This window comes from Loxodonta africana, chromosome 26 (assembly GCF_030014295.1).
Source record: "Loxodonta africana isolate mLoxAfr1 chromosome 26, mLoxAfr1.hap2, whole genome shotgun sequence".
NCBI lineage: Eukaryota > Metazoa > Chordata > Mammalia > Proboscidea > Elephantidae > Loxodonta > Loxodonta africana.
Genome location: NC_087367.1, coordinates 11,850,861 through 11,865,992, shown reverse-complemented (window position 1 = coordinate 11,865,992; position 15,132 = coordinate 11,850,861). Strand labels below are relative to the sequence as shown.

Below are 15,132 nucleotides of genomic sequence, written 5' to 3'. Positions count from 1 at the left end.
ACTAGAATGTCAGCTTTGGGTAGAAATATATTTCATCTAATTTTGTCCAATTCTGTAATTCCAGTGCTAGAACAGTGTTTGGTATATAGTAAGTGTTCAGCAAACGTGTTAAATAGATGAATATACGGATGGATGGATGGATGGATGGATGGATGGATGGATGGATGGATGGATGGATGGATGGATGGATGGATGGATGGATGGATGGATGGATGGATGGATGAGTGGATGCATGCATGCATGGATGGATGGATAAATGCATGGATGGATGGACGCATGGATGGGTACATGGATACATGGATGAATGGACAGATGGACAGATGGACGGATGCATGGATGCATGGATGGATGCATGGATGCATGGATGGATGGATGCATGGATGGATGGATGAGTGGATTTCTTTACCCAGAACTAGCCTTGACAGAAGATGTCACAAAACCAAGGTTGCATCTTCAATAAGACTCGCAGACCTCAGAGAAAATGCACTTTACAGAAGAATTTTCTTGAAATAAATCCTTAAAAATGTATTTTACCTGGCACTTTGGTTTGCCAGCAATGAAACAGGGAATACATTCTAAATAAATTCTAAATTGTGCTCATGAGGAACCTGCACATGGATCAAGAAGCAGTCATTCAAACAGAACAAGGGAGATACTGCGTGGTTTAAAGTCAGGAAAGGTGTGCGTCAGGGTTGTATTCTTTCACCATACCTATTCAATATGTATGCTGAGCAAATATTCAGAGAAGCTGGACTATGTGAAGAAGAACAGGGCATCAGGACTGGAGGAAGACTGGTTAATAACCTGCGTTACGCAGATGATACAACCTTGCTTGCTGAAAGTGAAGAGGACTTGAAATACTTACCGATAAAGATCAAAGACCACAGCCTTCAGTATGGATTACACCTCAACATAAAGAAAACAAAAATCCTCACAACTGGACCAATAAGCAACATCAAGATAAACGGAGAAAAGATTGAAGTTCTCAAGGATTTCATTTTACTTGGATCCACAATTAACACCCATAGAAGCAGCAGTCAAGAAATCGAAATACGCATTGTACTGGGCAAGTCTGCTGCAAAAGACTTCTTTAAAATGTTGAAAAGCAAAGATGTCACCTTGAAGACTAAGGTGTGCCTGACCCAAGCCATGGTATTTTCAATCGCATCATATGCATGTGAAAGCTGGACAATGAATAAGGAAGACCGAAAAAGAATTGATGCCTTTGAACTGTGGTGTTGGTGAAGAATATTGAATATACCATGGACCCACAAAAGAATGAACAAATCTGTCTTGGAAGAAGTACAGCCGGAATGCTCCTTAGAAGCAAGGATGGCAAGACTATGTCTCACATACTTTGGACATGTTATCAGGAGGGATCAGTCCCTGGAGAAAGACACCATGCTTGATAAAGTAGAGGGCCAGTGAAAAATAGGAAGACCCTCAACGAGATGGACTGACAACAGTGGGTGCAACAATGGGCTCAAGAATAACAATGATTGTGAGGATGACGCAGGACTGGGCAGTGTTTCATTCTGTTGAACACAGGGTCACTATGAGTTGGAACCCACTCAACGAATGGCACCTAACAACAACAAAAACATTCTAAGTAATAGTTTCTTATCTGCATTTAAAATTACAATGGACTATATTCTTCTCACTAGGCACTATTCCTTTCAGAAGAACATGCCTTTGTATACACTTTAAAATCTACACCCAAGCATTTTTCTTTCCAAGATGTACTAGAATTTGCTGTAAAAAAAAAAAAATGTACATTAATTTAAGTGAATTCAGCAGAACGATTGGACTAGGGAAAACAAAATAATTCATATCACTAATATTCTCACAATGCAGAGTGCTTATCAGAGACACGTATAATTATAAATATGCAATCGTTTTTAAATAATGAAGCCACAGTTAAGGTTAATTAATTTTTGTTAAGGAATAAAAGTTTGTCCTTTGAAGTTGCAAAATTTATTTTGTGAGTTTTAAATATTTTTTTTTCCTGGAAATAAGCATGTACTCTGCTTACTTTTTTTTTTTTTTTCCAAGCTAATGGTGTTCATTTTTCCTGAATAACTCCAAAGCCTCCACGAAGCAAAAGCAGTGTCCAATGTATTCAAATATGCTTTTCTTGCTTGCACATTAACTGGGTTTCCTTTCAGGACATTCTACTAGGAATCAGATGGCACTGACTTTAACAGGATGTCTCATATGTGAAATATGCATGTCTAGGACGACCTACTATCAATTTTTTTTTTTTAAACTCTCAATACTTCCTTTCTTGCATAAATTTGATAAGTCCACCCTGAAAAATCCTAATTGGAACTATAAAAACTCCTTCAAGATATTTTAATCATTTTTACTGATGGTGCTCCATTTTATGATTTAATTTGTTCCCATGAGTTGCAAGCTATAGTCCCTTCAGTCAAAAACTAGAATCTCTCAAAGACTTATTCTCTATCCCTTCTTAAGATTTTTGAAATGAGATGAGAAGAATACGGGAAAAAAGCTATGGATTCTTGAAAACAGATGTGGATACCAAAGAGTCGGTCTCTGCTCAGAATGTAAAGAACAGGCTCTCCTATTTATTATTCTTATGAGCTTTGTTTTCTTGCAAAGATAGATTTTATATATGCTGTAAAAGTTGGGCGAAATGTAATTTTATAAACCAGATTGGGTGCTTTAGAGAGTCAAAGGAGTACTATTAATAATTATATTGGGGCATCACGTAGATGAGGGGACCATGCTAGCCAACAGGAATCCATGGCCACCCTGTACAAAAGTCAACGGTAAAATCTATGTTTTATTAAATGATCGTCAGAAGACCTAATTAAGAGCACTATCAGTAGAATCAATGGAATTTAAGGGTTGAGTACCACCCAAGAGTTTTCTACTTCAATCCACTTATTCTGGAAAGGCGGCAAGGAACAGCGAGGCTAACAAACCTGTCCAAGTCACACGATGAGACAGGTGGTCACGTTCAAAGTGGAAATCAGGTATCCTGATTCACTGTGCTCTTTCCATTACACTACCCTGTATTGCTCTAGAAAAAGACATTACTCTGGTTCTATGTTCTCTACAATACATACACAAATTTTAAAATATTTTTGAAGGATAGACCCAAAAGACCACCAAATGTGCTACTAAGAATAATCCAGAAACAATGTCACAATCTTGGTCTTAAAAGAAATAGCACGGCTCCACTTTCCTTTCTTTACGGACTAGCAATCAAAAGAAGTGAACGTTGCCCTTTGCACACTGGCTTACCTTTATTCATTTATAAAGATACATACGAAACATATGACTTTGCCAGGTTATTCAGAAGAGGAGGGAACCCTTAGCAGTTGAAAATCTTGTAAGACACTCCCAACCCCAACCCCAAGATGCTCTTAGCATCCTATAGAACTTTATGTTATCAATTATTTGCAAATACTTTCTGAGATTAGCCTAATAGAAAGTTCCTCTTTTTAAGAGGCAGGTCTTATGGCAACATCTAGAAATTAAATATTTAAGTAAAACACACTTTATAAATTTTATGTAATACACATAAGAAGGATTTTGAATATGGTGATATTCATAGGAAAATGTTCATTTAGCTGGAAGGGTTGGTAAACACCCTCATTATTTCATGATATGTCATGTCTTTCTGAAGTAAACATCAATTTGAAAATTGATCATCAACTCAGAGTAGAAAAAAACTTCCTTTGTTTTTTCTTTTTAAGGTTTATTTACTTTTAAAAAGGATTGTAAACAGGACCTTAGGTGAGAACATTTGATGAATACTCTTGTATTCTCCGACTCTGTAAAAACTGAAATACTTTTCTCCCCTACTACTTTGCCCTGCAGGATGACTGAACAAACCTCATTTCGTCTATTTGAAATGAATCCAATTTAATTCTGCTTGACCAAAAATCTGCTTCCATAGTTCTAAAACATGCAATCACCCCAAGGTACATTGCCATTGCAGCTTAAGTGGCTCAGTGTTATCACTGAGGAAAATACACTATGATTGAGAAAACAGTCTAGAATGGCTTTTGAAAAATAAAATCATCCTTCCTGATACATGATTTAGTAAGGCAGTGGATTAAAGCAGGCGGACACGACCACCACTGCCAGGGTTTAAAGGAAGGGACTTTATCCAACCTGCTAAAATGGGTCAAAGATATAGCCCTGGAATTAGCATTACAAATCACTCATATTTAAACTTTGAACCAAAGACTACCAAAAAAAAAAAAATTGCTTTAAATTCTACATAGAGCAGTAATCTCACTGTAGTTGGAAGAAGGCAATATAAAAATCTATTGCAAGGTAAGGAAAATATTTGCAAACACATTTTTTGGTTTTACCCAAAAATAAATAATACGCCTTCTTCCCTAATTTTTTTCATACATACACACATTACGTGCAGTAACATACAGATTAATCCAACTTTAAAACACTGTTGTCTCAACCGAATATTTACAAAGGGGACACATTAATCCAAGTGATTTAATTCCTGTTGTTGGTCTGCTAAAAATTTAAAGATTTAAAATATCTATTTTTCAATGAACCTAGTAATCTTTTATTTTAGTCAATACCTCCTCAAATGAACCAAGTAATCACTAATTGATTAAATCATTTGTTTCTATAAACCACTTCTGTCTTTAAACATGTAATAGCTTATAATGAAAGAGACTTTTTTATTGGCAATTAATGAGCAGTTAACTTTTTTTTTTCATTAATTAATATTATTATAATACACCGAAGTTTTTATTTCTGCATTTCTGGGGGATTAGCATTCAAATGAAACAGTTATTTTACACATTTTCTTTTTTTTAAAGCACAATTTCTCGAAACAGCCGTTTCTAGTTGATTAGATAAGTAAAAACAATCCTGACAATTCTTTCCCTGCTTTGGTATACATCTGGCTTACCTAGGATCTTAAACAAACAAATAAACAAAAAAAACCTGTTGCTGTCAAGTCAAGTCCAACTCAGAACAACTCTATCGGACGGAGTGGAACTGCCCCGTAGGGTTTCTAAGGAGCTGCTGGTAGATTTGAACTGCTGACTTTTTGGTTAGAAGCTGAGCCCTTAACCACTGCAAGACCAATTCCATTCATGATGAAATAAAAAAATACTGAGAAAAATATCTAATCACTTCAAATTTTAATCACAGAAACATTTCCAACTCCAATGGTTCTGGAAAATTGTCTTCTTATGAATAGTTTTATATAAATAGTCTATTAATTCCTTTATGTTTCTTTTTTCCTGAATCAGATTTACCTTATCAACTTGCTTATCATTAACTAAATCATAAAACAACAACAATAATAACAAAGTGTTCAATGAAGTATTAGGAAAGAAATTTTAACCATAAATGAATACGCTTAAGTCTGTCCAAAGCCACAAGGGTCTGTCCAAGGGGCTAAGTGGTATGGTATTATCAACAATCTTATGAATCCAAACAAGATAAAGTCAATAAGATGATGACCCGCTTACGCAAGCATTCCTATTGGAATATAGGAGGGTAAGGGTTTTGTTACTCTTGTTATTACTAATGTACCTGCGGTGCCTAGAATAGTGTTTGGCATTGTAGAAGGTAATTAAAAGCATTTATTGGCAAGCATCCGATGAAACAGCCTGTTTTACTTTGTAGCCAAATGCAAATAAACAGAAAGAGAAGAAAAATAGGTGTATGGAGTTATGTAATAAAATTTTTTTTTTTTTTTATAGGCAACGCTATATTTGTAAATTTACAGAGTTCACAATTTCTTAGTCATATCTCTTCTCTGGACATTCTCTTGCCCTCTATTCCTTTCTTCCCACCCCTTGTATATAAAGTAAAATTCAGAATCTATTTTCTTTTGGGGGGGCCCTGGAAGTGCAGTGGTTAAGAGCTCAGGCTGCTAACCAAAAGGTTGGCAGTTAGAATCCACCAGCTACTGCTTGGAAACTATGGGGCACTTCTACTCTGTCCTATAGGGTCACTATGACTCGGAATCGACTTGAGAGCAATGGGCTTTTAAATGCTGATTAGTAGATAGTGTGCTGTTACAAACAGAATTTGCCTTCTATTACACTCTTCCCAATCTTGACACTTGGTCTGTTTCAAACACTTGAAATAAAAGAAATTTTAAAAATAAATGTTGCCCAGCTACCATTACTAAATGTTTGATCAAAGATTCAATAGAAGAATCCTTATCCAAAGGGGGAAAATGTGGAACAGAATTTCAAATTCTCATGGAGTCCAGACTTTCTGGAGCCTTTGAGACTGATGAACCCCCAAAACTACTGCCCGGAGATAATCTTTAAACCTTAAACCAAAAATATCCCCTGAAGTTTTTTTTTAAACCAAAGAATGTCTGCTTTGAGCACTGCGCTCTTTAAGAGCTATCTATATGGGGTCAAATTGACAACAGCAACTCGAAAGATTAGACAGTCAACTCAGGGGGGTGTGAGTTTATGTTAACGGCAGAGGAACAATCAGAAAAAGGGAAAGGAGAATGGTTGTACAACTTGAAGAATGTAATAAATGTCACTGAATTGTACCTGCAGAAATTGTTAAATTGGCGAATGTTCTCAACAACAATAAAAAAAAAAATCAAAACGAAACCCTTTGCTGTCAAGTCAATTCTGACTCATAGCAACCCTATAAGACAACAAAAACAAATAAATTTTTTAAAAATTAGATAAAAAAAATGTGTTGCTATTCTTGCTTCTTTAGAATGCGGTGTTCTAGAAAAGTGAAAGTCATATATTTGGCAAAGTTCTACGCAGCACCTATGGAAGACATTCACCAAATACTCAAAACAAAACAACAATCAATTTTGGATCAATGAAAATACATAATTCTGAAAGAAGCAGTGTCACAATCTGTACAAAGACCATAAATGCCAACGGGTTAGCCAACCTTCTAATAATAGCATTCTGTAGAGCGTAAACTCTACAAGGCAGGTACCTCTTTTCCTGTGTTCCTCACTGATGTAACTCCAGTACCTAAACTAGAGCCCGATACACAGTACTGTATTTAGAATGACTCATATGCTTCCAAGTTGCACAAATGCAACAGTTAACGATTCTATTTTTTAAATTTTTAGACATAAAATTGAACAATAAGATCATTAAAGTACATTCTAGGTGAGGGCAGTTAGCCATACGGCAGACAAATATCTTACCTCAAGACAGTTCTTAAACACCAAATTTAGGAACTTTGTCCTCAGATAAACTAACAGCTTGTTTTCCTTATACAAGTAATAGGGTAGACCTAACATGCATCGTGAGAGCCATATGCCAAGCATTTCAAGATGACCAAAGAGGCTTTTATTTTATTTGGATACAGTCCTAAGCTTGAACAAATAAGGCCTTGCAAATACTTCATTAATTTACTTGTTCATTTAACTTAAAAAGTGAACACACAGTGTGACCAGCAGACCATTGCCTAAGCTTGTGCTTGACCAAGGTTATGAATCAAGACTCTCATCTAGCAACGAACAAACCAAGACAAAGCAGTTCGTAAAAATCCACAAATCTCCAATCAACATCATGTACATATTTCATAGTCAACCCCAATGCACTATGTTACAAGTCTCAAAGGAAGCGATTTCAATGCCTGAGATCAGAACCAACCTCGTTTTAGAAAAGACACATATGGGGAAAAGACCACTTTTATAATCTTAGTTTCAAAATGAGGGAAGGAAATCCACATACTCACCTGGCTAATGGGTTCTTTCGTAGGGGGCTTTCCTCTTCTGGCTGTGCTAGTAGCTAGGGTCGTGGTGGTTTCCATAATGGACGTGGACATCTCTGACTGCATGGCAGTGGCTGTCGACTCGGTTGTCATAGAGGAAGGCACTTCACCAACCAGCCTCACATTTCCCACTATGGCGATGTTGGCATCATTTTCGGCTGCCATATTCAGAACTTTCAAGCCATTGTAGTAAAGACCAGAGAGCTGGCCCTGGAAGGGCTGGCCCTGCTCTTTCCCGCCAATTATTATGGTGGCTTGGCTATTGAAGATTGTGAGCTGACGCCCTGTGAAAATAATATTACATACATGCAAAAATGTTGATTGTGAACTCTACATTCTACAAAGAATGATAAAACAGATCTTTCATGGAGTGGATAATGAGAGCAATAAACTATAAGAGAGGCATTTGACTCATAATTCATTGCTTATAAATGAGGTGTCCATGAAATGCATAATTATTGTCAATACTTGTAAATTCTCAATTTATTATAAATGTAGTGCTTTTGCTAAAAGACCAATCAAAGATATGTCTTATAAATCAATTTTTAGTGGATCCCTTTTACCTCAAGATTGTATGCTGTTCGTTGCTAAATTTAAAAAAAAAAAAGTGAGATATCTAATATTTCAAGTATTCGTCATACTGAAATTACCACTGGCAGGCACTAATCTACAGCAGCAGAAATCTAATTTGAAATTTATAGTAAAAAAAAGTTTCATAATTCAGAAAATGGACACATGTATCTGTATCTATTCTTTCAAATGCTAATTTTTTGTAGGCGATTGTCCATGGCTATATGTTCTTTTTTTTTTTTCGGCAACAATCACACTGAAAAGAAACAGGGTTTACACCGAGCATGTCAGAGACAAAAATTCAAAAATATTTATCTGATTGGCTTTCAGCAAGTCTATCAAAACGAAACAAAATGAAAAAAAAAAAATAGCTTCAGATGTAAAAAGCGGCTTCAGGAATGACACACAAACCAATGGAGAATTTATGGCACATTTCCATCAAACAGCAACCCTCAGCAACAATACCATTATCATCGAATTGAGTATCCAGTGTTAGCAGATGGCTCTCTGCTCATAAAAAGCATGCAGACAACTTTAAGTTCAGTTTTAATTAGGGCTTGTTCCCAAATGCTCTTAGAAGGTTGCAAACGTTAAAGGGACTTCATTTTGACTGGCAATTCATATTGCCCACTATTTATTTAAGATACCTAGAGTTTAAACAAAGAGTTTTTTTTTTGTTTTTTTGTTTGTTTTGTTTTGTTTTTTTCAGGACCGTAATAAAGATATCAGAACTACATATATTTTAGTTAATAATTTAGAGGCTGGACCATGTAGTATAATCTATGAATGATTTATCATTTTGGGTTAATGCTTGCTGTGAGTCCCTTCAAAGATTGAGTTAGTGGATTGTATTTAACAGTCCCTTTAACCTTAAGTTAACAGGGTAAGATTATTAAACAGCTGGTACGTCTAAAAATGTATAGAAATTATTATACAAGGTATGCAAATATTACTATCTACATTTTACGGTTTTAAATTTGTTTTTAATTTAGTTTTACGGAAAATTTATTTTTTATGTTTATTAGTGTTACAATGAAGTACTACTTGGTTATGTTCAAATTATTTTTTTATTTGAAGTTTTAATCAATGTTTTTTACCTTTGTCGAGTAGCCATTCATCAACTACTCGACCAAGTCGATATGGAATTCGCTGTCTAGCAATCGCCAGGCGCTCGTTATCATTGTTTCCTTTAAAGTTTAAAGAGACATTTCATTGGTTAAAATCTGTAAGGTCAAAGGTTAAAAGTTAATACTTAAAGCTCGAGCTATACAGTTGCCACATGATTTTTTGAAAATTTGGAATTTTAAAAATTTCGACCTGGAACATTTCATGTTTCAGACTTTTCATTCATTCATTTATTTTATTTTAGCAAACAAAATTATTCCTATGTTAATTGAAAATTAGAAATCTGCATTTGAGCTAGGTTATTAAACTTATATTATCGACAGACCCAAACAACCAATTTAAACAGCATATAATAGCTTTACAAAAAAATGACCATTGACCTCAGGGTTTTGTCTTTTTGATGTTTCTTATTAGTAACTAGTTAAACATGTTCAGGTGAAACAGGTTTAAGTGTTCCAAAAACATTCAACCTCTTATTGCAGACTAGTCATTTATGACTACCAGACTTAACACCATCCTGGGCACACTACAGCATCGAAAATAGGCCTGGCATACTTCAGTTCCTGTTCAGAAAACAGAAATCCTTAACTCGTTTCATTTAAGGCAACCACAAAGTCCAAATCGTTCCTGTGTATCCTACACAAATTGGTTTATCAGTCACTTGGACATCACAAGAGAATACATCTTGTATCATCCAAATATGTTATTACAGGAAAAGGCTTTGACAAAAGTGACTTTATTTGAGCATCCTTCAGCTTCATTTAACATGTTGCAGCATATAACATTTGGAAAAAAAAAATCTTACATGAATGTTTTTATATACTCAAATATCTGCTTTTTATTCTAAAGAAGACATGATAATTTATGGACTATATACAAGGCACAGACACTGGCCCTGTGCATATACTAAACTAGATGATAACCTGAATCCTTTGAACAAACAAAAATATCTGAGAGAAACTGTTTAAATTGACCTTGAATAATGCTTGCAAATAGATGGGTGTTTTCTTGATCTATAAAACACTTAAGCATCTAGGCTGCCGTCTCAGTGATCAATGGTGTAGGTTGCAAGAAAAGTTTTCTTATCCTATGGAAATGAATGAACAGGAAATTTTGAGCTAAGGCATTCTGGCAATAGCTCAGGTGAAGACTCAGATGTGAGACAGTGAATGGCAGCACTGTCCGCGTGAAAAGAGAGGAACATTTAACTACCAAAGATAATAGGAATTTTTCTCAAGCTAAGAGTAATTTATAAGTTCTTTTTTATGCTAATATTATTATACGCTATACTTACTATGAGAGAAAGGTGTGACAGTCTGCTTCGGTGAAGATTTCAGCCTTGGGAAACCTCATCAATTCTGCTCTGTCCTGTAGGATATCTATGAGTCACAAATGACTCAACTGCAGAGGGTTTGGTCCTTTGTTGTTGTTGTTGCACACTTACTGTAATCGTCTCACCATGATATGGGTCACACAGTTTTAGAGAAACGGAAAAGGAATGTCTTTTGGCCTTTATCAATCTGTTTTTTGAATGTGGGCACAACTGACAATATTTCGCAAGTGAATATTTAAATTAAAAGATAAGTATCAAAGTGGAGCCAACTGTACAGTTTAATAAAAATCTTTATATGCATTTCTCTGTATGTTATAGTACTTTTTACAACAATAAATAATTTTAAACAATGACATTGTCTAATAATTGAGGATTGCTTAATCCAAGTATAGTACATCTACATAGCGGCATATTGTGCAGTCATGAAAATGTTCTAAAATAGCATTTTATAACATGGGAATATACTTGCGTTATATTGTTAATTAAGAAAAAATAGGTATACATAGCAGAAAACCCCACGCTTCTTTGTTTTTTTAAAAAAAAGTGTACAAAACGTGTTCTTGTGTGTGTTTGCATACATGAATGTTTGGAAAAATGTACTGTAATTTAGTGCTGGTTATCTACAGCACTGTGACTATTGATAAATTATATATCTTTGGCTTATATGTGATTTATATAATAAACATGTTTCACTTTCATAATTGAAAATCAAAATAAAATATTATTCTTCAAAAACACATGCCTTTTGCTCTAAGGACTTCTTTCCTGCCCAACGCTCATACCAGCTCACACTGGTATAGGTCTCCTGACAACCTTATCAAACTGCTTTTCATGATGTGCCCGTCACTTGCACTGACTCATTACTTCCTCAGCCACCACTCTAACCTAAGTCCCACACTACTACAGTTTATTTACAGATCTCCCTGCATCCTCTCTGAAATCAATCCCAGCCTTTCTCCACACTTCAGCCAATATCTAATCATGCCACTTGTCTGACTATAACTCTTTCCACCGCCTTTGGGATAAAATCTCTGATCCTTAATGAGGCTTCTGGAGACTTTTGAAATCTGACCCCTTCTTGCCTCCCCTGTTTCGTCTCATGGCTGTTGGCCATCAGTGGCTTGCTCTCCTTCCTGCACCCTCACAAGACTTTCAATGCCTTTAATGCTCTCCCTTCCTCCTGTAGTCTCCTTTATTTGAAACACTGTCCCTCTGCTCCCGTACTATTTCCATCTTTCTTTATCATCGTTGTTTTCAGTTGTTGTTGAGTTGTTTCTAAGTGCAGTAGCTCGGCACTCCATAGAGGTTTTCAAGGCTGTGATCTTTCAGAAACAGATTGCTAGGTCTTACTTTTGAGGTGCCTCTAGGTGGATTCAAACCACCAATCTTTCAGCTAGTAGTCCAGCACTTAATCATTTCCGCCACTAAGGGACTCCAGCCATCTTTTCTTAGCCAACTACAACTCATTAATGAACTGTTCTTGGCAATAATATCACTTCTTCAGGAAGACTTCCTTTACATCTCCAAGCTAGGTTAGGACACCTGATTACAGACTCTCCTAGCTCCTGATACATGCAAAACAAGCACTGAATTTTTACTTGCATGGTCTACAAATACTTTGCCTCTAAATTCTGAAGTTTCATGAGGTCAGGTACTAAGCATCATTACAAGGCTATATCCCCAGTGATTGTACAATACCATTCATAGGGTCTCCCTATAAATATGTATAGAATGAAATAGTGAAGGATATCTTGTTTTTAGATGACAGCTTCTGTGATGCCATTAATTCTTTCCTATAGCCTATATTGGAGCCCTGGTAGTGCAGTGGTTAAGAGCTTGGCTGCTAACCAAAAGGTCAGCAGTTTTAATCTGCCAGCCTCTCCTTGAAAACCCTACGGGGCAGTTCTGCTCTGTCCTGTAGAGTCATTATGAGTCAGGATCAACTTGACGGCAATGGGTTTGGTTTGGTTTGGTTTGGTTTTATTTTTAATGACTTTTAAAAGAAAAAGAAAGCAAATATTTGTGCCCAGAGAATAGACCACACATAAGATTCCCTTTTGTATTTTCCAAAGGAACTGTCGTATTTATCAACTATAATTTTGTGTATCTAATGGACTGTCACTGATTTGAATATCTGCATAATCAATCATTTCATTATTTGTTTAATAGTAACCACCTGAAGCCACAAAATGGGTAATCATAATTATGATTGGTAGAAAGAAGGTGGGGAAAAAATGTCCTGAATAAGACAGATGGAGAAAAGTTAAAGATTTATATATTCTTTTTTGAATGACTTTGAAAAAAGCACACACACAGAGACACAAATGGGAATGCATGAAATTTTAAAATTTGCTCTCTTGGTATATCTTTGACTGTCACTTAGAGAATGATTCATATGTTTGCTATGACATGACTTAAGTCAACAGTGGCACTGAAGATCCTTGATGGGATTAGCTAAAGTAGGAGCATAACACTGCATTCCCACTGAATAACAAAGAGGTCCTCTGACAGCAACAACAATAAGAAAAACTCTAGAAAATGGAGTAGGTAGTGGAAATACTTGTAAAAAAAAGTGACAATTTATAAGAAAGATAACCGCACTAGTGTGGTGATACAGTCTCACAACCCTTTAATATCACATGGCTTCTAGGTCAGAGAACATGTTTTTAACTGAGAGATTTTATTTTGATATCAAACAGCAGACTATTTTCTTTGTCTTGTAGGATTACTTGCAACGGATGAGTAATTGGACAGAGTTTACTTCAGTTCGATATATGTCTATTTTCCAAATTCTTTGTCCTTCTACCAGAACAAAATCAAATGAATTTTTCTTGTGTCAAAATTATGTATAAATCCACTGTCAACCAAGTGTAGATACAAATAAAGTACAGTGACAAGGCCTTTTTAATAGATGACTTCTAAACTCCTACTATTGGGTATAAAATAGTTCAGGTTGGTTAGGTTCACCAGTCATAGACCTACATTTTGCCTCCAACTCTTGATTTTCATTAACAAGCTGTATATGAAAAGTGGTAACAGGGGTAAATTATTTTAAACAATTGCTCAACATATATTTTGCTTCTTTGCAAATTCATAATGACATCTTACTTGTAAAACATCATCCAATATTTTTGCATGATTTTATTGACTATATTTAAACCTGATCACAGTTTCATATACTTCTAGACTTTAGACATGTAATATAAAGGACCTAGAACAAACCATTTGGGAAAATTCAAAGACAAATATAATTTCTGATGACCTTTTCTTATTCTCTGTGGGGGGGGGCAAAAACGTGGTATATATATAAATAACATAGAGCTTCTGTGGTTGGTCAAAGGAAGTAAGTTAATGCTGGTCTCAAGGAGACCACTGCCGTCGAGTCAATTCTGACTCACAGCGGCCCTGTAGGACGGGGTAGAACTGTCCCATAGAGTTTCCAAGGAGCACATGGTGGATTCCCACTGCCAACCTTTTAGTTAGCAGCCATAGCACTTAACCACTACGCCACCAGGGTTTCCATTATACTGGTAAAAAAAAAAAATACTGGTAGGAGAGATGAAATACAAGTGAAAAACCACATTAAACCAAAAGTGAATCTTTGGAGAAGATATTTTCCTTTCATGTTTCCTAAATCAGAGGTAAGGAAAAAGTAATCATGGCCTATTTATAAAAGTCTTATTCATTTTGAAATTATTAAATAAGGCAAAGAATATTTCGATTTTTTCAAAGGCATGAAACTCAACCACAGCAATCGACTGAGCACAGAGGCTAGATTTATGAAAACAGAGCTTTTCACTGAATAAATAAAGGATATTTTTTACTAATCTAGTCTCATACTTTGTTTCTCCTGATAAAACAGGAGTGAAGTAATCCTTTTATTTTTTGTTTTCTTTTTTCCTCTAGTTAAATTTATGTGAGTTTAATCTGTTGGCACCTCCACTAAAAATGTCACCAAGCATATACATTTATCAGTTCAATCAATTTTTCAAGCAATGAAACTTCTTGTAAAATTTAGGTTAATTTCTCTTTTAATTGTTTAAATATTAAATATTTCTGCCAGGAAGAAAGTTCACCAGTAGCATCATAGATTTAATTATGTTCCCCCAAAAATGTATTTATCAATTTGGCTGGGCCATGATTCCCAGTATTGTGTGGTTGTCTTCCATTTTGTGATTGTAATTTTATGTTAAAGAGGATTAGGGTGGGATTGTAACACACTTACTAAGGTTGCAACCCTGATCCAATGTAAAGGGAGCTTCTCCGAGTGGTGTGGCCTCACCACTTTATATCTTCCAAGAGAAAAAAAGGAAATGGGAGCAAGCAGAGAGGGGGGACCTCCTACTACCAAGAAAGCAATGTTAGGAGCAGAG

General features: G+C 35.6%; 1 protein-coding gene across 23 annotated transcripts in view; it reads right to left on the bottom strand.

The window, feature by feature from the left end:
- NRXN1 (neurexin 1) overlaps positions 1–15,132 on the bottom strand; it is a 1,235,746-nt gene that overhangs the window by 139,508 nt on the left and 1,081,106 nt on the right. For 13 of the 23 annotated variants that reach the window (XM_023557243.2, XM_003417609.4, XM_064277104.1 and 10 more), the window contains 2 exons: positions 9,399–9,488; positions 7,696–8,015 (listed from right to left, as the gene is read on the bottom strand). In XM_023557243.2, the coding sequence (XP_023413011.2) occupies positions 7,696–8,015; positions 9,399–9,488 (410 nt within the window). The remainder of the gene's footprint in view (positions 1–7,695; positions 8,016–9,398; positions 9,489–15,132) is intronic. The other 10 variants (XM_023557245.2, XM_023557246.2, XM_023557248.2 and 7 more) reach the window with 3 other exon arrangements.